Genomic DNA, 27,633 nt, shown 5'->3' with positions numbered 1-27,633 from the left:
GTGGAGGAGGTGGAAAGGTTAGCTCGCTGATTAGGTCAGTGCTTTTCAAGCACGACATTTCGCTTTTCGTAATGTGAGGATAAAGAGAGTGTGATTGTGATGTACCTTTTTTTTCTTAACGAATTCACCGTGGTGGTGTGACATTTGAGAGTAAGAAATGCGATGGCCAGTGTTCGACTCATCAAAGAACCACATTCTTTGTTTCAAAACGAAGATCGGATGCAGCAAAATTGATTGGTGTCCATGTCGGAAAAGCTGACCTTCTCCAATCCTCATGCACACCAAGCACCCTGGCACCAAGATATGATTGATATCATGAATAGATTGAGCATGCTATTCAGCCAGGCTATTGATTGGCGCCAATAAGAAATCCACACATCCATAGCTAGCTAGCATTGATAGGCATCAAGTTGTTTTGAAGTCTTAATGCAATAAGTTCACTGCCGTGCTGCGCAAACACTTGTAAGCAGTCACGACCATCCGATTGAGCCTGGTGTACGGACTGTTGGTCTTCTTTTGTCCTTCGTGGCTAAACAGTACCCTGACGGCACAATATGATTGATCGCGAGATGAGATTCCCATTGAACGATTGTCTCAACCGTGCTATTGATTTGTTGGTGCTTAGATATAGTACACATCGATGCTCTACGTTGAGCAATGATCAATTTGGCGTCGTTGGCTTAGAATCCAAGGGGGGAGCACCAGATGCACGCCTCCACCAATTCTTGGCTTAGGTTCGAATCGGGCACTGGCGCCTAAAGCACCCAAAGAGCAATTTCCAGAGTCTAAATCAACCGTAATGGGTTGTCATGGAGAAGTCATGGTCAACGTACAGCCAGCTGTTCGGGGTCGCAAAATCGATTCATAGCCAAGGGAATGCCCGATAATGAGTTGTTTGTTTACGTAATCTCGTAGTGCACCATTGTTGATACTGTTGATTTCCCTTTTGTGGCCAATCGAATAGCCATTGGGTTGCAATTTTTGATGACAACATAGATGTTGTGGCTTGTGGATTTCGGTAACGTGGTTGCACCCCACAGAATCCATGCCGACTTATCAGCGGTGAATATCAGTCCTAAAGTGAAGGATGATAAACGCACAATGATGGTGGATTGGCACGACAGAATCTAAATCCTGAACTATGAGTTTCTCACATGGCCTACTTTTCAGATATAATGGTGAGCACATGGAACCTGGACATTTCATTCTTTTCTAAAGGTCATCTTTATCAGAGATGAACACACATTGATCTTACCTGAACATGTTCAATATTTTCATGCAGAATACCGATATGGATTTAAAATCGATTTCGAATTTCATATTGAAATCGAAAAGAAATCCTTTAATTTAATGCTTTGATGGAAGAGCTTGTGGAAGAAAGTCTTTCTGTGAAATGAAGATTCGATGAAGTCCTCCAGTGGCGCAGCTTATAGGATAACTGTCATTTGTGGCTTCCGACAATCTTGCCCAGATAGCTATCCGCTTTTCAGGGGAATTCGATTTTCACTCCGGAAGGTGTTCACTTGAAAAAGCCTGCCGCAGTTCGAATTCCTTTACAAGCATGATATATCCCCTGTCAATTCGATTCTATTCTCCTTGTCCTCTTCATTCGATAGTTAGAGTTGCCACGGCTTCAAACTTTTCAGAGCATGAAATATTCAATATGTTGGCTTCCCCTGGCACACTCAAGTCATTTTGAATCAGAAAGCTAATGAATCGACAGCCTCCAGGGTAGTAAAAAAATCTTTTATCGCCATATGTTGGGTTGAAAAAGGTTCTCATTAGCTGCGCTTACATCACGAAATATTGGTGGACCAATTGCACGTACACCACCACATTGCCGCGACAAATTGGTTCGGAAATCCATTGCCGATACAAATTGCCGGGCGAATTTGTCCCACCAAGCTTGATGGTCCAAATTCGCCCGGCTTGTTAAAAGCTTGGCTTTGTCGTGGTGTACGCGCAGATGGATCGGCAATTAGCTAGTTAGATGGTTCGGCTCCAGGCGGCGTTTTCGAAATGGCGCTTTCTGCTTATTGTTTGCGTGCCATCTGTAGCCGGATTTTATAACTAGCTGCAGCGCTGGTGTACGCGCTTGGTGGATTTTCGATGGTGCGGCATTGGTTCGCGAACCAATATTGCTGGTCCATTTTCAGGTGGTGTACGTGCGGCTATTGTCTGCTTCTATGTTTGGGCACGAGTTGAATTGGCCTGCTGACTTTAGGCACCTCACAGAAGCTTTGCATTGACTTGGGTTTGGTGTCTTTCTCAAGGACACTGAGATGTAACGGCAGTGATCCTTCCAAGAGTTGAACCCATGACCTCCTCCCATGTGCCTGAACTAGCTCCTGGTATGAAAAGACACCTGATACTCTGCCAAGGATGCCATTTTGAAAATCCTGTAATACTCTACCTGAATAGGTAAAAAAAGCATTGAGCCGCTTTGACTATTCTCTCCTCCAGCTACTGCTGTTTACTTCCCATATTTGACTTCTGGACGTAAAAACGCGATATGCACATTATGGATTTCAAAATAATTTCCCGCAGCTAGCGTATCAATCATTGTCAGACAATGGCAAAACCGACGGGTTCTTATTTCTGATTTAGATATTATGGAATAGGTGGTACTCTTTGATACTAAATATTATAATTTTGCGATTTATATTTCAATTTTCTGTGATTAGGAGTTGGCTCCAACATCAGTTCATGTTAGTGCTCCAACATCAGTTCATGTTAGTGCTCCAACATCAGTTCATGTTAGTGCTAGCTAGGGTATATTTAGAAGGGCCCTGTGGCCTGCTGCCTCAGGGACACCATTGTGCCTTTTTTACCCTCAAAATATGCCCTGCCTCCTAGTAACAATTTTGGGGGGTAACCATGATGTGCTTGCCAATGGTCGAGTCATCTTTAAGACACCATTGTATGTGTACTTGGCAGAATATTCTTAGATTTGAATCAAGTATGCCATGTTGCTAAGGAAAAAACAAGAACAAATTTTCATCAACATTGTTGTTTTTGAATTAGACGTCTGCTAATGGGTGATCATAAATTGCGGCTATGAAGTAGTTGGCCAACAAACCGGAACAGCAGGAAAATGGCGGTTGCATATTTTTCTGGGAAAATGTTGATTTAGCTTTATTTTATTCAGTCAAAATCAAATGGTCTCCGTGAAAAATAGTTGAAGTGTTTCCTCAGGCACAGTCGCTGCATAGTGCATTATACACAAGGTGTCCTTAACGGAGTGATGTCTGCTAAGGGATTTTCAGTTGTACACGGATAGTCCAAGAACACTCCACAGTTTACTTCTCATAGCAAAGACTGAGGAAGCCACTGAAACCCGAACATATGGTGTTTTAGGCGTGTGACACTCAATATCCCTTGGCATACTACAGAGGGGAACTACAAGAACCTAGACAAACACAGTACAACGAACTAGTTCTCCGAATTCTCAATAGTTCCCCCAATATTTGCAGAAATGTCATAGTGTTGACCTAAGTAGTGGTTTCATCTTCTTATCTGAGAAAGAGTTACTGCTGGCAGTTTTAGAAGACCTGATACTGAGGCAGGAGCTTTACCAGTGGATGAGAGCGGACTATTTTAAGTCGCAACATTTTGCGGCCATTTTATTTTCAAGAATTTTGCGACTGACTGCGACAGAATAAAATCGTTGACCATTTCTTTAAGCTAACATATGTAACCTGAACATTCCTTAAGCATGTTAAGGTATCATATCAATTGATTGCGGCAAATTTGTCATGCTACATCTGAAAATATTTTACAAGTCCAAATATGGATTGTGAAAATGGTCAGTGATTGACTTAAACATTCCTTTAAACAGATCACGTGCAATAGGTTTGTCGTTATTGTCTCTTCAAGGGGCTATCAACTGCGATTGGTCAAACCAAACAGTTTGTGAGAGGGACGAAAATGCCAGGTCTAGGCCGTCTTGATACTTGCCAAATCTTTCTCATCCAATAATTGGCATCGCATCCACCAATACACCCACTCTCCCCATCTCTACCTAATGTCACCGCTACTTACATTCAACGGTATCGCCATGGAGATTGGAACTCTTCTCTTCGTAGGAGAAAAGAGTAACCCACCGGCAAGAAATGTCATCGAGAAACTAACAAGGGTATATTTCCAGTGTGAAATGCCCACCTGGTCGATTGCGGCAGATTTCAAGAATGGGTGAACATTTTATTTAGAATATTTTAAAGTAATCTCTCATGATCTTGACAATGCTCTGTCATGGCAAGTGTTGGGGTGAAGTTGGAAGGTTGGTCTCGTGTGCTTTGAATGATAATAATGATAATTCGAACCTTGCCAACCGTACCCTAACCTACCAAACACAAATCTGAGCGGTACAAGTACAGATATGCTACAAATCATGAGATATAAATCAACGAACCTGACTTTATAGATGTTGATCACGGTCATTACGTCCCAGTACGGAGCCATTAGGGTGATGTATATCTGTGACACCGGTGCTATCGGACCCGCTCGTGACTCTTAGCTAATTCTTTATCTATATGTGTATCTACTTCATTACCGGTATCAATATCGTGAAAAATATGTATGCTATTACCGACCCGGTTGCAACGACACTGCTAATCTACCTTAACAATGCTAAACTTGTTTCTTGTGAAAAGGAACGTGATATTTCTCTTGGATGCTGAGTAAAACAGGTTGAACAGCCTTGACAATATGTTTGATGCTACTGCGCACATTTCCAATAACTGGGAAGACCTAAAAAAACTGTATCAGTGTCCATTAACTGACAGAAAAAATCCAGACAGCTGAAGACTGCGGAACTTTTGTGGTTTCCTAAAGCGCTGTTTTATCCTGAGTACACGGTTATCTAAATGCGGCAGTGGACGAACAGACACAAATGAACGCCTAGCGGTGCAGGTACCACGATATCAACATCGCAACAGCCGACTAAAAAAAACGATCTTCTCTCTGCAGCTCAGTTGGTGAGGCCAGAAATTGTATTTTCGTCCTCCCATTGGGGACTCTATCAAACGTCTCCTTTGGAAGCACGCTTACTCAATAACACTAGATTGGATTGGTCCATTTCCGTTTCCTCATTTATGGCTACGCACAATGTCCGTCCAAATTGACGATTTGTGGTATGTGCTAGTCAGTGGAGGAGGCTTTATATCGGACAACCAAAGTGATCCTGCAGGTGCACCTCCTGGGGAGGGGGAACTCACAAGGACATTTGTAGAGTACCAATGGTCCAAAAAATGTGTGCCCCCTGACGTGGCCCTAAATAGTGTCCTTCATCAGGGTCTTCGTGCGGTCTAATCTGAATGTACGTCCATGCAACGATTGGGTTAATTCCTGTCCTACGTCTTCTCATCAACATAGTGTCACATTACATCGCCATGGAGACGGCTAAATGCGTTCTTGCCATTTGATTTGATTAACTTGGTTAACCATAGTAATTATTCAGAATGCTACCTTACATGAAAAAAAATGCGACATATGGAAAGCTAACGTTTGTCAACATCCAACATCTCACGAGTCATGGGTCATTGGTTGGTACCGGCCAGGCAAGGATCTCAGCTTTGCAAGGATCTCAGCTTTGCCAGTTGTTGCCAGGGCAAAAAGGCCCTAGAAACTCCCCGAGTTGACTCTGCTATGGTGATACTGCATTGCATACAGATCGGGGTGTTTCACGGAAACCTAAAGGTCAAAGGTCAGGTAAGATGGCTGACAGGAAGAGATTTTCTGCCTCATTTGAAATATCGGCAGCGGTGCTGTTCCTCGAGGTGATCGCCATATGGCGTGTCGTGATGAAACGATTGATATCGTTTGAGCGTACTCGTCTTGCGATAAACGCAAAGGTCAGAGGTTGATTAGATTTTCTTATCAGTGGATTTCAAGTGGCCGACTCCCCCGCAGTTTTTGTATCAAAGGTATATTGCAATAAGGAGCTGTCTTAAACGGTCCCTTGTGGTCGCTTTCTTTCAACCCTGTTTAAGTTAATTGGTTGGTGTCTGCGAATTCTGTAATCATCCGTTGTCTTTAGAGAACAAATACACTATGGCACGATAAATTTCAAGCTGAAGAACCTTTATTTATAAGAGTTTGGGTTATCCGCACTAGTGTTCCTCCTTGAGTATCTATCCTCTGACACAGCAGGGATTGGGCTATTGCTCGGATCTACCCAGTCACGTCCATTAACTGGCTGTCATATCAACGCAGCTACTGTCAGCAGCAGCCAAAGCGTCTCTGTCTCTTTGGGTCCTTTGAGTCAAGTTCAGCCTCCCAATTTGCCCTCTTGGTAACCTTGTGACAGCATGGTAAAGTTCTCTTATTGAGCTCTTCTTCATTTTAGGATGCACTTACCCATTAGAATGTCCCTTAATGGTACATGTATCATCTTGTTGTTCCATTAGCATTCAAGGCCATGTCTCTCATTCGAGTCAACTTCTCATGGTTCAGCCCTCAATAAGCCCTAAATTCTCAATTCCCTGTTTATCTTCACTGCTGGTCTGTGGCCAACTATGTAGGGTTAAATGGATGTTAAATCTGAGTTGGCTCTAAATATGGTGTCACAGAGTGCGGAAAAATAGGGAACAATGATTTTGCCGAGACCAGTATGAAAAAAGGTCTTGTTATCTGCTATAGACACACCTAACCGAATTCCCTAGCATCAAGAAAAACATCAACCATTTCTTAACAAGCGAATGCCACTTAACTTACTTCATTGGTTTTGATTAATTACTCTGGGCTCGTTGATTGAATTGCTCGGCGATCGATATCAAACTGAGCGATTACCAGTTTTACCTGTTGATGAGAGATCTTTTTACCGCTCATTGTAGTGATAATTGTTGCAGGTTGCAGCGGCAAATATTGCCTGTTACCGACACTCGCCTTCTTACCTGCGTACAGAAAAGTGAGCTCTGTCAATAGTCTGATTCCCTTTCGGTGTATTTCTCGTGTTCCAAATTACCATATTTTGATGTCATACGATTCTTGCGGTAATCTTCTTAAAAAACAGGATGTCAGTCAGAAGATATCATTCTCATTTTTTAATTCTTCAATGTGTGCTTAAAAAATTGCTTGGCATCAGAATGAATGGAAAAAAGGTGTTGAAATCTCAAAAGGAAATAATCAGAAAGATTGGGTTTTAAGATTAAGAAGCTTTTAGCATATGAGTGAAATCCCAAAAGGTAATAATTAGAAAGATTGGGTAATGCTATCTGTTGGCCTGACAGCAAGGTTGTTGAACTAAATCGATCATCTCTTGGTGTCTCTTGGTTGAATGATGCCATGACGGGCGAAGTGAAATCAAGACCCTAAAGGTAACAATGAGGAAGGATAGCTAAGGATGATTGAAAAATATTGATATTCTATGGTCTGGCTTATAATTGGATCCTGACCCACAGTCAGAAAAAGATCATGATATAAATATGCTCTTTTGCTGTGTTGAGGAAACATCACCTCCTCTCTTCCTCGTCCGAATCCCATCCCACCTCAACCACTTGAGGATGGGACACATCAGTCTACAATCTTCCCATCTGAAATCGATTAGTTGGGATGTCTCTTACTTGAATGTAGCCACGAGGGCTGGTGGGCGGCAGGTGATATCAAGATAAAGGAATATTGAACAGTCAGACACAAATACAGCAAGGAGGAGAACCAAGATATGGATTCGTGTGGTCTGAGAAAGCAATGTCGTTTCACAACCCTCATCATTCTTTCATATTACAGGACTAATTTAATTCTTTTAATCCATAATGGCGACACCTGATGTCAAGCTTGCAACCAAAATACTCAAGTTTCACTGATCTAGGAGCTCAAATACTTTAGTTTCACTCACCTAAGACTTCAATAATTACTACGAAAGCTGTGATTGGTGAGACAACCAAGAACTGATGGTGAGGTATCACTTTCTATTCAAAGATACCTCTCGCTCAATATATATTAGGCATGGTTCATCAACAATCTGCTTTTGACACATTTTAGTGCCAAACCAAGCTGTTATGGTTAAAATGAGGCTAAATACATAAATCCATTGTGAGAATGAAACATTGCAACTAATGTGTTTTAGAATATAACACCAGCCTATCCTCAGACTATCCTCGGTAAAGTACAAAAAACATCGCTATTGCTAATGAACATGTAAGCAACACAACTCATACATCCTCGACCGGAACCGTCTTCCCTTAATTTCCTGTGCGTGGGCGCCATCTTTCTTTTAATTAAACTGAACAAACAGATCAGTTTACTTTGGAGTTGTATCACGAAATGTCAGCGATTGATACATAGCGCTTCTTGAATAGAATCAAAATACTTGAATTTGACGCGAGAGCATGAACCTTACCATAGGATAATCCCCATGGTATAAGTTTAGGAAGATTAACTTTTTTTCATGGTACCCTTTACCATTTCACCGATTGCAAATTTGACTGATGTCAATTTGGTTGATTTGAATTCGCCTATTTCTCTTTTGCCTAATGTCGATTCACCTATTGCCAGATTCCGAAATCAAATCCAACCATCGAAGATGGAAAAGGATCGCTTGTCATCCAGATCATGCGGCTGTCGCACAATCCATATTGATGAAGCCACTAGGCAGGAAATATGAATGTCTCTTAATCTAATGAGGCTCACCACTGGAATATTAAATTCCTTTGTGGAGTTCGGAGTGGCGGTTCTTGAGGTCTTGAGGTTTAACGTCAGACGAGCAGTGGATCTAGTAACCACAGTGGCCTTCTTCCCTTTAAAGTATGTCCAGTACTGTTCAAAGCCTGGTTCTTGTCATGACTCTCATCTCTAATTTGGTTTATATGTACTGTGCATCTCTCCCCTAGAAGTGCTCTTGCTCCGTCTGACGTTTTTTCCCCTGAAGGAGGAGACTTTAAGATAGATGTACAACGCTGATAGATTGACATTCACGGATATAACCGTGGCATATCAGTGTTCTCTTACCCTGTACCCGCAATCACTGCACTGTCACCATCGACAAGGTTAACTTAGAATACTACCAATACCGCATGCAAATGTACGGCAATGTGCTCACAACGCTATGTTGCTAGGATATGATGTTCAGCGTAGGTGTTTGCCTAGCGCTATTCACTGCATCATAATACTCATTCAGAGGCAGTGTTGTCAAAGCATTACAACCTGTTCCGCTGAAATGATCAGAGAAGTTTTTGGTCTGGGGTTGCGATTATGCGTTTATACATACCTCTCTTTGTGTTATTGCAAAAATACACCAGGGGTGGTTTTTCTCGGATTTTACAAATTCTAATTTTTGATTTGAAAAAGTATTTTTTACATGATTTCAGTTGGAAAATTTCAGCAGTTTGCAATATTATTGCTGGATGCTATTGAGGACAATCATTATGTTCTGTGCGATATGCGCCTGGTTTTGCTGTGATTGGTCACAAATGCTAAAAACGTTTCATCTTGAATCCGTCACCTCCTAGTACAAACCAATGCAACGTAGCCTTTCATTCGCTTGACGTCTCGCCATAATGACGACTATTGTCATTCCGGCCACTGGTCGCTAATCATGGTTATCGATTGATCAGATTGTGGATAAAATGGCGTTTACAACTCGTGTCATTAATCCACCCATTCGTACCCACGCACTGACTCATTCTCATCGTGACATCATTTGTAATCTCACCCATGCAGTAATACGCTGTATTGTGGACTTTAAAAGTGTATTCTTGTCAGGTTACAGTTATTTTTGGTGATAATTATCACGAGCATTTGGTCGAAATCTTGTTCTGAATTTGTTTAATCCATCATTTCTACTAAAATGCTTTGATTTCTTTCGCTTATGGATGAAATGTAAAGAAAAAGGATTCAGCGATAAAAATATATGCACCAAGATCATCGCTCTTTGACATTTACCGTCTCATCGTCGGTGCGATCAATGGAAGCGATGCTTCACAATATTATCCATTCTTGGATTACTTCTATTTGTGAATGAGACATCGGGTGAGGTCAAGGTCAATTAACCCTTAAGCTACCACTGGGTTCGATTTTGATGTTTTCAGCTAAAAAGTATGGTGGAATCTCTCTTTGCAGATACCTCTCTATTGAAGACACCCTCTCTATCAAAGACACTAGTTCTGGTCCGAAATTGGGTGTTTCCATTCAACTTGACCTCTGTAATCAGGACACCGTTCTATCAAGGACAGCACTAATCAGCCCCAAGGCTGTCCCTAATAGAGAGGTTCTACTATATATAATGGCTATTTCTTGACCTTTATTTATATTTCGAGTTTGTTTTTCATTGCAGATGGCCTCTTTGGCAACTGCCAGAATATCCTAGCTGCCAAAGACCGCTTTCAATATGACCTTGACCTCGATACCGTCATCACGCTGCAGAGGGCGCTACAAAGGCTGATAAGGGAAGACTTCTCGTGGGACAGCGTCTACACCCAGTGCGTCCTCGGCGATGTCTTGTTAGCGTTCCGCGTCGACGCGAAGCCCGATCTCGGCTTCTGTGACGCTGGTATCGGTGAAGGGGGCGCTGGTGACGACTCTTCCGAAGAAACAGACGAGGATGCAAAAAAAGAAGCGTCGCTACTTTTACAACGGATCATCGAAGATTACAGAACAAAAAATCCCGCCGGAAGTGAAGAAAGTGAAGAGGCTGAAACAAATTACGCAGATCCTGATGCATTCGAGAAAAAAGATTCCAATTTCGTCGATATTCACAAATATTTCAAAGCTGCCGAGCGCCGTGGGTCGAACCCCCTGTACGGGTACCCCAGTCCGGACGGTTCGGCGCAAGAGATCTTCCAGTTAGGTCCACAGATGCGAAATTATGACAATTTGAAACCTATGAACGACCGCCGGATTTCGCAGCCGAGCGTTGCGAACCCGTGGGATGACGAACCGCTGTATGAGAGTGTCGGCACCCGCGGCGATAGCAACGACGACGACAATGTTGACGCTTTCCTGAGCAAGTTGGATTTGAAGGAACTTGAGGAACTCAATACGTATCTCCAGGCAATGAAACAAGAGGTGTTAGAGGAGAACCCTCAGGGTCTTGACAAATACGTGTCGCCACCGTACAAGTATGTCGAGGCCACTAAGCCGAGTTCGCTCTCCGACTTGTTGGAAGGTAAGGGAAATGTCTTTGTTGACGTATGATGAGGCCTTGCCTTCAGCAGGTAAGGCTATCTGGGGGACAACTCTTCCCTGCACGAAAAACTTCAATGAAAATCTGTTTCTGTGTTGATCAGTGATAGAATAACAATAATGGTCTGTAACACCTTTTTAGCTCACCTCTTAGCAGAGGTGAGCTTATCCCATACCGTGGCGTCCGTCGTCCGTCGTCGTCGTCGTCGTCGTCGTCGTCGTCGTCGTCGTCGTCGTCGTCGTCGTCGTCGTCGTCCGTCGTCCGTTAGCAGGGCACGTTTCGTAATTGTTAGAGCTATTGAGTTGAAACTTGGTACACATGTACCCTTATGTAATGACACCTTGGAGACCAAGTTTCGGTCCGATTCGTTTCATGGTTTGGCCACCAGGGGGCCAAACATTAAAAGTGAAAATATGCAATATCTCCCTTAATAGTAGTCGGGAAATTTTGAAAAAAATATGGTAGGTACTTCTAGCAAAGGTGCATCATATATCCTCCGGGTTTTTGATTTGACCTCCTTTTCAAGGTCACAGAGGTCAAATGGTGTAAATTAGCCGTTAGGATGTAATGATGGCACGTTTCTAAACTGCAATGACTATTGATACCAAATTTGGTACACATTTACCCCTTAGTCAGGTGATCTCAGGGACCGAAGTTTGGTCCAATATGATTCACCACTTGACCACCAGGGGGCAAAATCCAAAAACCTTAAAAATGTGATTATTCCTTAACTTCTTGCCCGATTGCCACCAATTTGATATCATGGGTACATCTAACCACCATACAGTATATGTCACACAGGTTTTTAATTTGACCTTCTTGTCAAGGTCACAGAGGTCAAATGGCATAAATTGGCCGTCAGGCCGTAACTATGGCACGTTTCTTAACTGCAATGACTATTGATCACAAATTAAGTACACATGTACCCCTTGGTCAGGTGATCTCAGGTACCGAAGTTTGGTGCGATCTGATTTGCCATTTGGCCTCCAGGGAGGGGGCCAAATCCTAAATTCTTCAAAATGCCATTATTCCTAGTAATGACTTGCCCGATTGGCACCAATTTTATATCATAGGTACATCTAATTCTAACAACCATTCAATGTGTCACCCGGGTCTTCTTTGATTTGACCTACTTTTCAAGGTCACAGAGGTCGAATGTACTGTAAATTGGCCATTTTGGGGAAATTGTAATTGCTTGGACCTACATCAAACCTAACACTACATGACACAAGACCATGCTCTTTATCCATCTTTCCTCCACATGAGGTGAGCACAATGGCCCTGGCCATTTTTTCATTCACGATCAGTTAGACTTTATCCGAGACAAGCTTACGACTAGCATGCTAGGTCTTCTTCAGGTCTACATAGCTGCTAACCGCTATGGAATGTCCCTAGTTTTTACGGTTTTGACCTGCTAGAAAATGGCTACCCTTTCTCAATGGTACCACTGACAAGACCTTAGTTATAAAACGACTACACATTCAGTCACAGTTAGCCATAAGTGCGATAGGGATACCCTCATTCCTTGAAGGCCAGGTTTTCAATCACATTTTCTATGGATGAGATGTGATTAGTGGGTGCATTTCTTGGTCATCTCAGCTTGAGGAAATGTTCGGCTTCACTTAATGGGTTTGCGATGATAAAAACATTCAATTTGTAAATGTCGAGTTCTTGGAAAAGTATTTTGCTTCCTTTCTTAGATCAAAACAACCGGGACCCTGAGGAGGAAGAGGCTTTGGAAATAGCTGAAATTATTGAAAAGGACAAAGAAGGAGGTGAGAAAAGTATAGTTTATGTTAGATATCTATTAAGAGTTGAAAACAATAGACATGTTAGAGCATGTTAAAAGGGTACGCCGTTCGAAATTACTTGTGGTCCAGTTAAATAGAAATCCACTAATACACAATGCCGAAGTGCGGTTATTTTGAATATGAATTTGTTTAAACTTTGTATTCATAGTATTTGTATATCAGTCTACACAATGGCAATGTTCAATTTTATATATTTTGTACGTATTTCCGCAATTGGACATTTTTAAATTCAATTAAAAATTCATGATTTTTTACGAAGGGCGTAGGCCTTTAAGCATAAATCCAAGCATAGATTATGAACGTATATTTATTGTAACGAGCATGACTTCAAGCGGAAATTTGAAAATAACCGAAAAGGAAACTAATTTTATCTTGAAATCTCTCCACTCTCAGTCTCTTTTAAAAATATAACAACACCTTGATGGACCCTCCAATATTGTTATTATCAAATAGTCATACGCCAGAACAGTATTCAAGAGGCAATGTCCCATCATCCACCTCCGCATGTGAAACGTGAAGTGAAGACGCTGCATTGGATATTCCGTATTTTACGTCTCCCGATCGATCGCAGTCACGGATATTGATCATCGTCGCCCACGCACTTCTGTTGGTTGTGACGTCAGTCGGTTATTTGTAAGCTCTCCGGGGGAGTTAAAAGTGGATTCCAGCCGATGAGGAGTGACGAGGGATTTGTTGCATGTCTAAATAAATACCTGTTTTCATTGACTGAGGAGAAATAGAATAGAAATAGAAAGAAAAGTATAGATAAAAATGGTTTATTAATAGCCATATTGTTTGATTGATGAAATATTTTGGCTACTCAAGCAATTTACATGATAAGTACTTAGTCGAGAGCACAGGAGCAAACCTTGCTCTTTATTAGTGGGTTGTACTGTAGGAGGAAACCGGCTAACCCAGAGGGAACCTACACTGATATAAAGGGTTGCCCTCTCTATGACAAGATTGTACCGGGAGTTGAACCCGGGACCTCAGAGGTGACAGCCCTTGATGTTTCAATTGCGCCACTCCGACAGTACAGTGGAACCAGGACACCCCTCTAGAATGACAGCACATGTCAGTCCCAAGGGTGTCCTTAATAGAGAGGTTCTAATGTACTAAAAGACACCCTGTTATCTGTGGTGATCATTACGGGGGGGAGATGGCCCTCAGGAGCTGTTTAGTTGACATCCCATGACCACAGTGTGTTAGTTGGGAAATTTAGTACGATCGCTGTAAACAAATGATAAAGTGCTTTACAGATGATGAACATTATCATTATCATTATTGAATGGTTGTTGTTTCTCTATATTTGTTTACAGATTTAGAAAAGGCCGAAGATGACAACCTTATGACACCGGAAGATGCCAAACTACTTGGTGATCTCTTAGATGGTAGGTTCTTGAACGACTGATTGTTATCACAAATAGAGACTAAGTAAAGCAGAGACTTTCTGCAGCATATCTAGAACATCCAAGATGAAAAATTTGTCTACGAGTGCCCAACAAGATTCAAAATCTGGACGTTTTGCTCTCCGCTGACCGGTGGTGGTGCTATTTGTGGATTTGATTTGTTATCTTTAACTTGGTGTGTGTTGTAGATAGTCTCAATGATGGGCCAGAGGGGTTGTGTGGTCTCCTCTTATCTCTGCTGCATGTATGTTTTTGAAGTCTCGAGTTGTTCTTACGTTTCTCTCACACACTTTTCAGGCCAGGCAAGGCCGCAGGATCTCAGTAATGAGGACATTGAGAGAATGACTCGTCACGTCATGTCCATGTTACAGAAACTTGATGAGAAAGATGGGTTACCTGATCAAAGTCCACCAACGGCCGATGACGAGAATCTTGCAATTGAAAAAGATGCGGTCGATATAGGTAATTTGGTTTACAGATTTTACATTACGGGAGGACCTCTCTATTTAGGACACCCTTTCGACTGGCGAGTGCTGTCCTTGATAGAGAGGTGTGTGAACTGAAATCATTGTCCTAAATAGAGAGGTTCAACTGCTGAGAGAGGTGTCCGTTAAGACCTTTCCGCTGAACGTTACAAGAGCAATGAAATGAAGTTTTCTTCATTGAGAAGGGAAGCAATTTCTTTGTTCGTAATCAGTAGTGCTGCCATCTCTTTGAGGGTTGATGAACCATTGCCTTGTGCATTACTCCATCTGCCCAAAATGCGACGAAATGCTCATTTTGATGGATTGCACACATTCCTGTTGATAAAAGTTAATGTTGCTCTTCGTGTCACCTGAAATCAGCCTATACAAGTTATTTCCATCCAGTAAAATGGTCTGTCGATTTCTCCCTCCAGGTTCCATGCCAGCCAATCTGAACAAAGAGCTGATGAACTCCGAGCTTCTGAACAGCGACAACAACAAACAGTCGAACAAAGACAATGACGATGATGATGACCCTAGTCAGGATATCCCGGTCGGGATAGATGCGGAGGAAGAAATTGAAGAGATGGCTGAAGGTAGTGTAAAGTCATATGATGTCGTTTGAGGGGAAGGGTCTTTTTCGTGAAACCGAGGGGGAAACTTCTCTTTCGAGAAACTAAAGGGAGGAGTTTTTGAGAAACTGAAGGGGAATAGTCTTTTTCGAGAAACCGAGGGGAAGAGTCTTTTTCAAGAAACCGTGATGGACCTGAAAGTCACTGTTTGAGATGAACATCGGTCCGTACTTAAATGGGATTCGGGATTAGGGTCATTTAGTTTCTGCTGCATGTCAGAGTAGTAGGTGGGTGACGCCTTCGTGTGCACAGTCTTCCACCAGACAAGTAAGACATATCCATATTCTCCCCACATTTGGTCTGTTTCTTCAGATGATGGTAAAGGCCATGAAGTTGCCGCCGCAGCCAAATCACCCGAGGACGATATCTACATCGATGGCAATCATGTCTACATCACAATTGACAGAGAGTAAGTATAAAGTATTGCTTCGGGATAGCCAGATTCTGTTAGGCCGCCCGCCAGTGTATCAAATATGGAATGTGAAGTTGTCTCCTCCTTTTTCTCCCCTCATTAGTATTGAATTAAGCGAGACCAATGATAATTAGATGAACCTTCCTTGCTTTCAGGTTCCGCAGCAATGACGAGGGGAGACGCCTGGTGGCCAGCCTCCAGTATATGTTGCATCTCGCCTCGGGAACATTCACGGATGCTAGGTAGGTCGCTCTGGTTACGGCATGGATTTGAATCTCTGTGTTGTCTTCAAGAGCAGACCTTGCCTTAGTATACATGCTTCCCGAAATTGGTGGCTTGCATTGGAACTAATTTTTTCCCCCTTGTCCTCATTAAAGGCATTCAAGTGTGTTGGTCAACCATGACTATCTCCTTTGTCCCTCCACCATAAGGCCTAGTTTCCCCTTATTACATCACTATTTCGGACACTCAGCGCCCCATTTCTGGAAAGGTGTATAGTGCTGCCATCTGCGATCTGTTTAGTCCTTGCGAATCTCTCCGATCAACTCTTGTCGAGATAAGTGATCTCGGTTAGAGTAGATGGAACTAGCGTCTTTTATGTTTAGTTTGGTCTTCTTCAGCTAGGTGGCAGTACATGTAGGCCAAATGCCTATCGCGTCTTGCTAACGTCAAGGAAAAAAACCAACTTATGACAAGCCTTAGTGGTATTGTTGCGATGTACAGTGGAACCTCCCTTAGGAGACATCTGTCTTATCAGGACACTTTTTCTTATGAAGACACTAATTTCGGTCTCATATCGGTCGTTTCTATTCAAACTGACCTCTGTAATCAGGACAACTCTCTGTTATGAACAGCATTTGTCAGTATTGATAGAGATATCCCACTGTACATATAATATGATGAGTTCGTTATAGTCTCAGAAAAGTAACTTTGAAATCAGAACCGTGCTGTTAATTAACATGTTGCCTCACAATGAAGTACTTTTTGGCATGAACAACATTTTCTCGGCAATAGCTGGCCACTTGTGTGCGAGCAGACACGGGTTTTTCTCCTCTTATTGGCTTTGATCAAGAGAACCTATCCACTTTGCAAAAAACAAAAGCAAGTGCACAGCACTAGCACAAAATGACTAAGATATCATAGAATTATGCTTCAAACACCACAATTTGCCAAGATCAAAACATCACGCCGTATTCCTCGGAGCGCGACATGCCAATTATGCCATTCCCAAGCCAGTAACACCAATTAGGAACTTCCGTGCACAATATTTGCATATTTTTTGCGTTGTTTCCCAGGGGTCCGTGTTTGATGATGTGTCCTGCTCCGAGCGCAATGAAACTCAACGAAACCGCTCATTAGATTTTAATGGTTGCCATCGTTGATTTGCTGCGTCTACAAACAGGGAGTTTGCAAACTTGCAATTTGCGCTTTGTACGCATTGAGAGCGACAAATGACGAGGTTTTTGTGCAAATCATCAAGAGAGACTTTAACCCTTTTCTCCCTTACTGCTTGATTGATTGCTTGGTGTATCCCGCATAATTGCGTGTCAGGTTTATGCTTTTGGCTTCCAATTTGAAAAATATTTGAAGTTGTCATATGTGAATGTAGACAGAGTGAGGGCAAGTCCTGTCTTAACAAGTTCAAAAGATAAACGGGCTAGGAATTCCCTGTCTAATCCCTTAAAGATTCGTCATCATCCCCATCCTTCATCATCATCATGTGCCCATTACGCGACCCTGTGCTGTTGACAATGTAACACCACATGGGTGTGTCTCCAGGGAGGCAGATCAGGTCACTGGTCTTCCTTCTCGTCTGGTCCATCACATTGTCCATCCAAATTCACTTTGGTCGGCTACGTCGACTGTTACCATTACCCGTCACTGCGCTGACGTATTTGACAAAATTGAAGCCTATCATATAGGTTAGAGAGCTCTCAAAGAGTGCTTTCAAATGAGTACCAATGGTTTCAATTATATATTTCATATTTTCAGACATTTTCTATCTTGAGCAAATTGCCACTGGCAGAGAAAGGACTAATTGATACAAAAATGATATCTATAATCAACAGTCCTCGTTAAAAAATCAGCGATGCTCAAAAGCTGTTAAAGGTTAATGCAAAGGCACTCCTAACGCCAGAGAAAATTACCCACTTCGACTGCAATTTTCGTAAAAAGGGCGATCGTCACTTTCTTACTGATGTCTCATTAGAATACTATAACGACCATCATTATATTCTAGACTTAAAATTTCAGCTTCGCCAAGAATTCCCGGCTAATTTTCTTGGCGCTAATTATTATTATCAACGTGTCCTTAAGCTTCTTGAAACGGTTTAAATCTTGTCTCGTAATGGCGCTACGTTAAGTAGGGATAAAATTCAAGACGTGTAATCTTTCTTCTCCTACTTAGTTATTGAGACGATTTCGAGATTTTAGTTTCGTTCATTTTATTAACCCTTAGTGCAGTCTCCTGCTACTTCTTAGCGTCTTCTTAGCGACATCACGGAATTGGCCCCCAACCTGGGACTCACCTCTGCGTCTGACTCTACGCCTTTCTTGAAGCCCTTCCTCCATTATGTCCTCAGAATTATTTGTTCAAACATATATTTTCTGTGCCATTAGTTGGTTAAAGCCACGATTAGAGCTGAGGCCTTAGGTCTTTCTTTCTTCTCGATATTTTCATCCTCTGGCGCAGTTATGGAGGATGTGATGTGCGGTCTGTACTTCTTGTCCACATAGGCACAGTGTGATGCAGTCTCCACACAGGTATATTATAGATGTTTCCCATGCCTACCGCCACCTTTCGTCACCACGGTGATTTGACGCCGGTGGCTAATTTATTGAAAGTTAACTCTAATTCCTATCTCCAAGTATTAAAAAAACCAAAAACAGAATCTTAATCCCTCAGTAAAAGAACCACATTTGTCAAATAATCCTTCATAAATAAAATACGAATCCACACCTTCAAATTAAAAAAAACCTTCTAAACTCATTACTTAGTAAAACTTGTGAGTTCAGAATTCGTGAAAAATGAAAAACAGCTCCAGCGACGCAAATAGGTCGCACAGCGTGCCTAGTTTTTTTTTCCCGATTTCAAACGCGCCTAATGCTTTTTTCATGACATGGAGGTGACGGATGGAAATGGATGTGACAAGGTGACATAATGATGCAGAGGTAATAGATACCTGTCATTCTCGTCAGGTCGTCTAATGTGAGTGGAGTTGATGCGACTTCTGTGTCATCAATTTAACCCTTTCAGCTCTGACTGTATAAAACCTTTAAGAAGATCAGACCTTTTTGTTGATTCAGCATTTTCATGTTCTGATTCATGAACTGATTGGAATGGATGTCACATGGACTTACTGACATTGCTGTTTTGCCTTTGTGTCCTTGAAAAAGCCACCTAACCCTACTTCCTTCTCTCTACCCAGGAGTGAATGGGGACCTAGCTGGCAAAGACAGCCACGAATCTTGACTCCTAGCCCTGAGATGCAGCTGAACTGGATACTCCCCAGGTAGTTGAGCTTGAACAGGAATGTTTGGCAAAAAGCTAGGCCAATAATACGATGAAGCACTTGCGAGGTGATTCAAATGTGAATTGAGAACAAGCGCTATACAAATTCTGATTATTATTGATATCTGTCATAATTGGAGCTGACGGGTAAAAAAAGAAAAGTATTCACTCACCTCGTCGTCTCTTCGCATAAACGCACATAACTAATGCACAACTTGGCCGTGAGCAAGTCAATCGTAATTAACGGATCGTTGCAAACACTTCCTTGAGTTTTGATTGGAGTGGATATACGTGTATGAAACAAATTGATGCGTGTTTCGCAAAAAAATAGAATAGGCCATGGGCATGAAGTTCATCTTAAATCAATGATTTGTTGCAAAATATGGCGTCTAAGATACATCGAAGATACATCTGAGATACAATAGAATAGGCCATGGGCATGAAGTTCATCTTAAATCAATGATTTGTTGCAAAATATGGCGTCGAAGATACAAATTATGCAAATGTGAAGAACAATTTGATCTTTTTTGTGAAAAGGCACAGTTACTAAATTAAGGTCCAATTTCAGCCAAAAATCGCCACGATTTCCCGCATTTTATAGGCTTTGTAGTCAGTTACAACTGCCAAACCAATAACTGAAATCGAAATTAATCCAACGCCTGTGAAAATCGTGCAGTTTCACGTGTGGTCAGTCGGTTCCCGCTGTAGAGGAATCTGAACTAAACTTGAAATGTGCAATTGAATTTGAAAACTTCCAATTGCCTAAATACGTACTGAAAATAAATGTCAACAATGCTGTTGTGTAGGCATAAATGTTAACAATGCTGTTGTGTAGGGATAAATGTCAACGATGATGTTGTGTAGGGATAAATGTCAACAATGCTGTTGTGTAGACATAAATGTCAACAATGCTGTTGTGTAGGGATAAATGTCACCAATGCTGTTGTGTAGGGATAAATGTCAACGATGCTGTTGTGTAGGCACAAATGTCAACAATGCTGCTGTGTAGGCATAGATGTCAACAATGCTGTTGTGTAGGGATAAATGTCACCAATGCTGTTGTGTAGGGATAAATGTCAACAATGCTGTTGTGTAGACATAAATGTCAACAATGCTGTTGTGTAGGGATAAATGTCACCAATGCTGTTGTGTAGGGATAAATGTCAACAATGCTATTGTGTAGGCATAAATGTCAACAATGCTGTTGTGTAGGCATAAATGTCAACAATGCTGTTGTGTAGGCATACATGTCAACAATGCTGTTGTGTAGGCAGACATACGAATGCTATATATAACAAGTCGCAGCAAATTTCTATGCATGATAACTGCAGCACAGCATTGTGTATAACTGCACTGCTATTTTCCTGGACCATGATTAAAAACGAACGGCGTAACCCTTTAAGAGTAGTTTGTGATCATTTTTATTTTAGAGGCCATTCCAATCAAGCGCATGACACCCCAAGCGCTCATCGCAATTAGTGTTCTTGTACTAACGATGTTGTGAAATTAATTACCAGTGCGATCATTGAGTGATTATGTGTACTCACTCGATCATTAGGCTCTCGGGGGAATTGTAACACGACTTTTGATTGTTCTATTTCAGGTTTTTTGTATCGTTTCCCTGGAAATGAATATCGACTTTTCAGAAGGTTTTTGATGTGATACTGTAGACCTCTTTATTTACATGAGCTTAATATCGTCGTGCTTTTCAAAATAGGGTAGATGATCTTGAACTTACAGTGCACAAAATTGTTTAACAATTGCAGTGCCATCTAACGACGAGTTCAAGAACTTTGCAATAGCAGGCAGCTCCACCAATTAACAGGAACCTTCAACGAGCTCTCAACGGTTGTGACCTCTTTTGTCAATCTCTTAAACTACAGCTATAATTATCCTCTGTCTTTTTTTCACGATTAAAACTTTCTGAATAAGAATCGGATGAAACTGCAGTTTTGAATCGTCATTAAATCATCTTCTTATTCCTGTTGTCGACATTTATGCGGCGTTTTTCTTCAAAACGATGTCAATTCAAACATTATTTCCATGGCAACCAAACCATTAGTCATTTTTCTCAGATTTTTCATTTTGCTGCAAAGGTATGATTTAACCCTTTGAGACCTAATTTGAAACTTGCTGCGTCAACCGCACAGAACTTTAATCAGAATTTTTGCACTTACAATTTATGGGATCTTCAGAATTGACATTTCAATCAGGGCGGGCCTCGAGCATCCCTGTTCAACTCTAATAACAAAATTGCTCAAGACTTTGTGTCTGAACGATAATTCTAGTAATGGAAGATGATTGAGAGTAAGCTTTGAAGTTCAAAGTTATGTTTGGATTTCACTCGAGAGTGTGTACCTGAGTCTGACGGAGAAGATGATTCCATTAATTATATGATCAGCTTCAAAGAGTTAGGAAAATATGGGTACTAGTAGATTGGTTAGTTTCCAGTCAAAATATCTCTATGACAAAACGTCTTTGGGTTAGAATAGACAAAACGCCCTAACTTCTAGATTTCATTCTGCTGTAATCCAACGAAACTCGGGAAAATACCAGAAAACGGCTTTTTCTTGAATTTGGTTGAAACAAAAGTAGCGTCTCAAAAAGGTTAAAGAAAGTAGGGGCTGGATGGACATTACTGTAACGAAACTATCGGGGCCTTTTCTGACACTGAATCTGAATGCTTGACGTATATCACTATAGTTCATCTTGTATTGCCACACTGCATTATCAAACGTCAAATCGGATCAGGGGAGGGACAAGGATGATCCACATTATCTGGATTAAATGCTCCATGTATGCCATAGTAGATATGATGCATACACAAGATGAAGTACAAAGTTAAAACATAAGGAAAAAAAAAATCAGGTACTTCCTCGATACGATGTTGACGTATCGTCCTACACATGACTCAAACCTAATAATATTGACAAGGTTACAAAAATCTGATACAAAACACTGCTGCCCCGGGCAAAAAAAATATTATCGGATCCAATACTCAATATATCTGAAAAGGTTAGAATTCCATCATGCAATATTTGAATTGATATTCTCCTGTTTGATATCGACCTTAAATTTGATTCCTTTAAGTTTGAGGTATCCCCCCCGCGGGGGAATTTTCATGTGGTTGACATGCGTAATGTCACTTAGGAAAATATCAAGTGTTTTCGACAGGGTTCACGCTACATTTGTGGTGAGGCTATCCAAGGTGTGATGTGTGATCGAAGTTTGAGTGAAATATCGATGGTTTTTTGGTTGAAAATGTAAAGACTTTATATATTGCTGCATCTCTGCCCTATATTGACATCTTATGATAATGCAACTTAATTTCTGCCTCTGCTCCATTCCTCCTAACTGAATTATCAGAAATGCCATAACTTCAAAAACAAAGCAAAAAGACGCAATTAAAATCAACTTTGATCCTGTCATGTGACTTCCATGGAAACGAAATCCGTTTTGTGAGTAAGATAATAAGTTTATTTTATACCAAACCAGAATGGGATAGGTTTCTGTGTTTCTTTGATTATGTAACTGAAGACAGCAGAATTATTATTCTCGATGGTGCAAAAAACCATAGCTGAGTAGGGAAACTGATAAAGAATGTGGTACTGTAAAGAGTAACAGTTCTGGTTGGAAGAAACATCTCTTGCTGTGACAACAAATAGTGTTTCTGGTACATAATTGTGATGAAAATCTTCAAAACACACCTTGTTGACAAATGATTTACCATGACAGTGGTGGTGTGTGTGGGGGCGGGGGTGTTGATAAATGTATGTTTCAGACATGGTAACGAATAGAGATTTATCATAAGGACATTGCTGATTATTTGACAAGAATTTCAAAGGGAAGCACTACCTTTAAGAGAAATCAAACAACTCCATTGATTATAAAGGGATGTAATGCACCCGGGTCTAATTTCTTGTAATTTCCTCTTGTGACAAATAAGATTTCGAGTGGATCAAAGCCCTCGCAGTAAATATCGTTAAATAGTGTTATTGACTCTCCCTAGTGTACAATTTAAATCGCATTCCAAAACACTTCATATAAAAACTGGGTTCTCGTAATTTGTTTGTTGACATCTTTCAAGGCGGTCTTCTACTTCAGACGTGTTTGAGTTACAGTCATTTTTTGGTCTTGTTGGAAGAGATTTCTATTGACAAAGTAATATGTTCTGCTTTCGTTTGGTTTTGAAACTTCTGTTACTTTCTGAACTTGTGATTGTTTTGATACATGGTGCAGGTCTAATCAGCTTCTTCCTAAAAAAAGGGTTAACCCTTCGCTGCGGTTGACGTCCATAGCTCGTCATGTACATGGTCATATAGTCATAAAGACACATGGTCACATGGTCATAAAGACAAATGTCTTCTCAGGATCCCCAGGTTTCGCCTTCGGACATATGGTGGCAGGAGCTTCACAGTCCAAGCATGCAGGCTGTGGAATAGCCTCAGTCCTGATCTGCAGAATGCAGTTAGTGAGCAAATCTTCAGACGGGGTCTTAAAACGCACCATGGCAGGAGCTTCACAGCCCAAGCATGCAGGCTGTGGAATAGCCTCAGTCCTGATCTGCAGAATGGAGTTTGTGAGCAAATCTTCAGACGGGGTCTTAAAACGCACCGTGGCAGGAGCTTCACAGTCCAAGCATGCAGGCTGTGGAATAGCTTCAGTCCTGATCTGCAGAATGCAGTTAGTGAGCAAATCTTCAGACGGGGTCTTAAAACGCACCGTGGCAGGAGCTTCACAGTCCAAGCATGCAGGCTGTGGAATAGCCTCAGTCCTGATCTGCAGAATGCAGTTAGTGAGCAAATCTTCAGACGGGGTCTTAAAACGCACCGTGGCAGGAGCTTCACAGTCCAAGCATGCAGGCTGTGGAATAGCCTCAGTCCTGATCTGCAGAATGCAGTTAGTGAGCAAATCTTCAGACGGGGTCTTAAAACGCACCGTGGCAGGAGCTTCACAGTCCAAGCATGCAGGCTGTGGAATAGCCTCAGTCCTGATCTGCAGAATGCAGTTAGTGAGCAAATCTTCAGACGGGGTCTTAAAACGCACCGTGGCAGGAGCTTCACAGTCCAAGCATGCAGGCTGTGGAATAGCCTCAGTCCTGATCTGCAGAATGCAGTTAGTGAGCAAATCTTCAGACGGGGTCTTAAAACGCACCGTGGCAGGAGCTTCACAGTCCAAGCATGCAGGCTGTGGAATAGCCTCAGTCCTGATCTGCAGAATGCAGTTAGTGAGCAAATCTTCAGACGGGGTCTTAAAACGCACCGTGGCAGGAGCTTCACAGTCCAAGCATGCAGGCTGTGGAATAGCCTCAGTCCTGATCTGCAGAATGCAGTTAGTGAGCAAATCTTCAGACAGGGTCTTAAAACGCACCTTTTTCGAACTTGTTTTGGACCGCATTAGAGCAATTCTGAATTGGATTTTGCAGGTATAAATGTAAATTATTATTATTATTATTATTATATATCATGCGGGTGATGTGCATAGGATGTCATGCCCGTCAAAAATATAAAATCATCAGCACTTGGTTGCAACCTCTCTTAATACGCAAAATGCACTCGGGGATAAGTACTTTCAGCCTGAAAGTAAAGATTGGGACACTTTTAATTAGTTTCGACTGTTCCTAAAGTAAGCTCCATAGTTTGTTATTGGCATCGAGTGTCAGCGCCGGCTGAAAAATGCCTGCCGTAGCAAAAGGGTTAACAAGCAAGTTCTTTCCTAAATTGGTTTGGTTCACCATTATGAGAAAGACCTCGGGAAAAATCCATCCACCATCGCCATGGATACGCGATGATCCGCCGGTTCATTTGATCATGTAATGTATTGGTTGCCACGGCAACTAATCCAATCATAAAACAATATCCAGAGATGCCCCATTCACAAAATCATGCCATAACTCACACCTTCTTGTAAAAAGTCTGGAGTAGGCATCTAAAGTGCCTTTGCTAACGAGTTATTTTTGTCACCTCCACGAAGATTTTTGTCCGTATATTTCTTTACATTTGTTGAAAAAATGACTAACACAGCTCAAAGGCCGCATTAATCGATATTGTATTTACATCTGTTTTTAAATCAACTATTAGCCTGCTACTCTCGACTTCTAAAAAAACTTAAAGTCAAATTTTCCAAAGAGATTATCATACCGCATCCTCTGGGCTTTCCGGTGCTATTTAAATCATTGATAGCTACTCATCCAGTTGGGAGGGACGCATGATTTTAAAACGGTGCTTCCTGAGTACACCATTAGTGAAATCAGCGCTTAGAATCACTAAACCTTTTGAGAGGAAGTGGTTTTTATTCATAACTACACGTACCTGACAGGAACACACAAGGGATCATGTCGGTTTCCGAGAGGAAATTCTGAGTTAAAAGAGTATGTGTTGAAAAACTTGTTTAAGTAACTTGATGTGTCATCTTGAATATGGATAGATTTCTCATCTTAGATGCAATTACGAAGGAATCGGTACAGCATCGTGGAGCCGACGTAAAAAAGACAAAATGCAAGTCAGCCGTCTTTTGTCCACCATAAACAAGACCCCCACATGCATATCTGGAAGAGATTGAATTGGTGGGCTACTACTTTCGTAAAAAGTTGGCATCTGTTGTGGGTATCTTATTTTCTCTAGAAAAAACTTCTTCTCAAAGGGTACAGTGGGCAATCTTATTTGGAAGTATATATGTCTTGTTCTAGTCATGCAGAAGTGCTTGTAGTTATGAGCAATGCATGTGTTTTTTCTTAGAAAAAATCCTTTCCCTATTTCATTTCATGTCATATCTCTTTGGCATGGCTGACCGTCTCCATTGACTTTGGCACAACTCTGCCATCTTCCATGGCCCTTCATCGATTTCACAAATTTCCCTATAAACGCCAATTGTTTGAAATGATTTTTCAAAGATCTTGTTTGGAATAGCCACAGTCCTGTTGGAAGCTTTTTGGCTCTCCGTAGGGGAGCCTATACAATACTGCAGTGTCCGGTGTCCAGCGTCCGTTGTCGTCCGTCATCGTCCCTCGTCGTCCGTCGTTGTCCGTATCCTGTTTGAAAAACAGTGGCACGTTTCTTAACTGCTATGGCTATCAATTTGAAACTTTGTACACAATACCCTCTAGATCAGGTTATCTCTGACACTGAATTTCGGTCCGATCTGATTCTCAACTTGGCCACCAGGGGGCCAAAAGTGAAAACCTAGAAAGTTTGATATCTCGCTTATCAGGGATTCGTTTTCGATAAATTTTTTGGCCTAGAAAATTTTTCAGAATTTTGAACTGACTGTGAAAGATGAAAAAATTTTAAGCAACTGACTATCCCTTAAAAAACCCAATGATCAGCAGAGCAACTCTCAGAAATTTCAATAATTATTTTTCTTGTCAAAATCAATGCAAAAAGTTCAATTTTGATAGAATGATGTCATAAAAATGTAATAAGAATATAATTATCTTTTGACGACAAAACCCTAATGAAAAAATTACGCTTTATTTTCGAAAATCATAATTTGTCTTCTTCTGTCATTTCTTTTGACGTCTTTTAAGGAACGACTTTTTGTCGCATAATTTCCTGTCTTTTGATTGGATAATTACATTCGAATCTTCTCCAGCGTTGCTGTTACGTCTGTCGGATTTCATTTTAGAGGTGTCATTCTCTCAATCAGCTTAACATCGTCTTTGTCTCGTGTCGAAAACGCGCTTGTGATTTTAAATTCTTTTGACACGTTTTAATGGATTTTAGAATTAATCATGCTGCGTTGATATATTCCTCAGTAAAGACAGAAAATTCTGTGATTTCTGATGTGTCTTGTATAATGAATGAAAAGGCATGAAACTTGGTGACGTTTTAAGTGGATTTATTATTCAAAGAAGGCAGATCTAAAAGATATACCCTTAAAGAAAAAGAACCGAGTTATGTTTGTAACTGCTGGACCTACTCAGCTCTATTATAGATCAATGCCTCACTTAATTTCACATTCAGAACTCACATTTGGACAATTCGACGCAATCTTTTTCCAGATTTCGCGAACAAGAAATTACCCAAAAAGTAATTTTTCATTTGAAAAACCAAAGGAAACTTTGTATTTCATCTAAGTACAAAGTGTGAAAACTTTGTTTTTATGAAAATATTCATGAGTCGCAAAAATAAAAAGGCATGGTCTATCACTGAAACCCCCAAACATCTCGGTGGGGACCTACACTCAGAACTGTTGTTGTAAAGTGCTTTGGTACTGACCCTGGCAGAAAGCTCAGATACATTTTCTGATCTACTCTCCGAGCTGCCCTCCATAGAGA

At 41.3% G+C, this 27,633-nt stretch overlaps 1 protein-coding gene across 2 annotated transcripts in view; it reads left to right on the top strand.

Annotated features, from left to right (window-relative positions):
• The window catches only part of LOC135500749 (receptor-type tyrosine-protein phosphatase N2-like), a 156,117-nt gene that overhangs the window by 21,729 nt on the left and 106,755 nt on the right, over positions 1 to 27,633 (top strand). For both annotated transcript variants that reach the window (XM_064792402.1, XM_064792401.1), the window contains exons 3-9: positions 10,271 to 11,101; positions 12,820 to 12,894; positions 14,250 to 14,321; positions 14,637 to 14,801; positions 15,238 to 15,399; positions 15,748 to 15,844; positions 16,003 to 16,089. In XM_064792402.1, coding sequence (XP_064648472.1) covers positions 10,271 to 11,101; positions 12,820 to 12,894; positions 14,250 to 14,321; positions 14,637 to 14,801; positions 15,238 to 15,399; positions 15,748 to 15,844; positions 16,003 to 16,089 — 1,489 coding nt within the window. The remainder of the gene's footprint in view (positions 1 to 10,270; positions 11,102 to 12,819; positions 12,895 to 14,249; positions 14,322 to 14,636; positions 14,802 to 15,237; positions 15,400 to 15,747; positions 15,845 to 16,002; positions 16,090 to 27,633) is intronic.

This window comes from Lineus longissimus, chromosome 16 (genome assembly GCF_910592395.1).
Source record: "Lineus longissimus chromosome 16, tnLinLong1.2, whole genome shotgun sequence".
Lineage (NCBI taxonomy): Eukaryota > Metazoa > Nemertea > Pilidiophora > Heteronemertea > Lineidae > Lineus > Lineus longissimus.
Note: the sequence above shows the minus strand (reverse complement) of the source record. Positions and strands in the feature narration are given on the sequence as shown.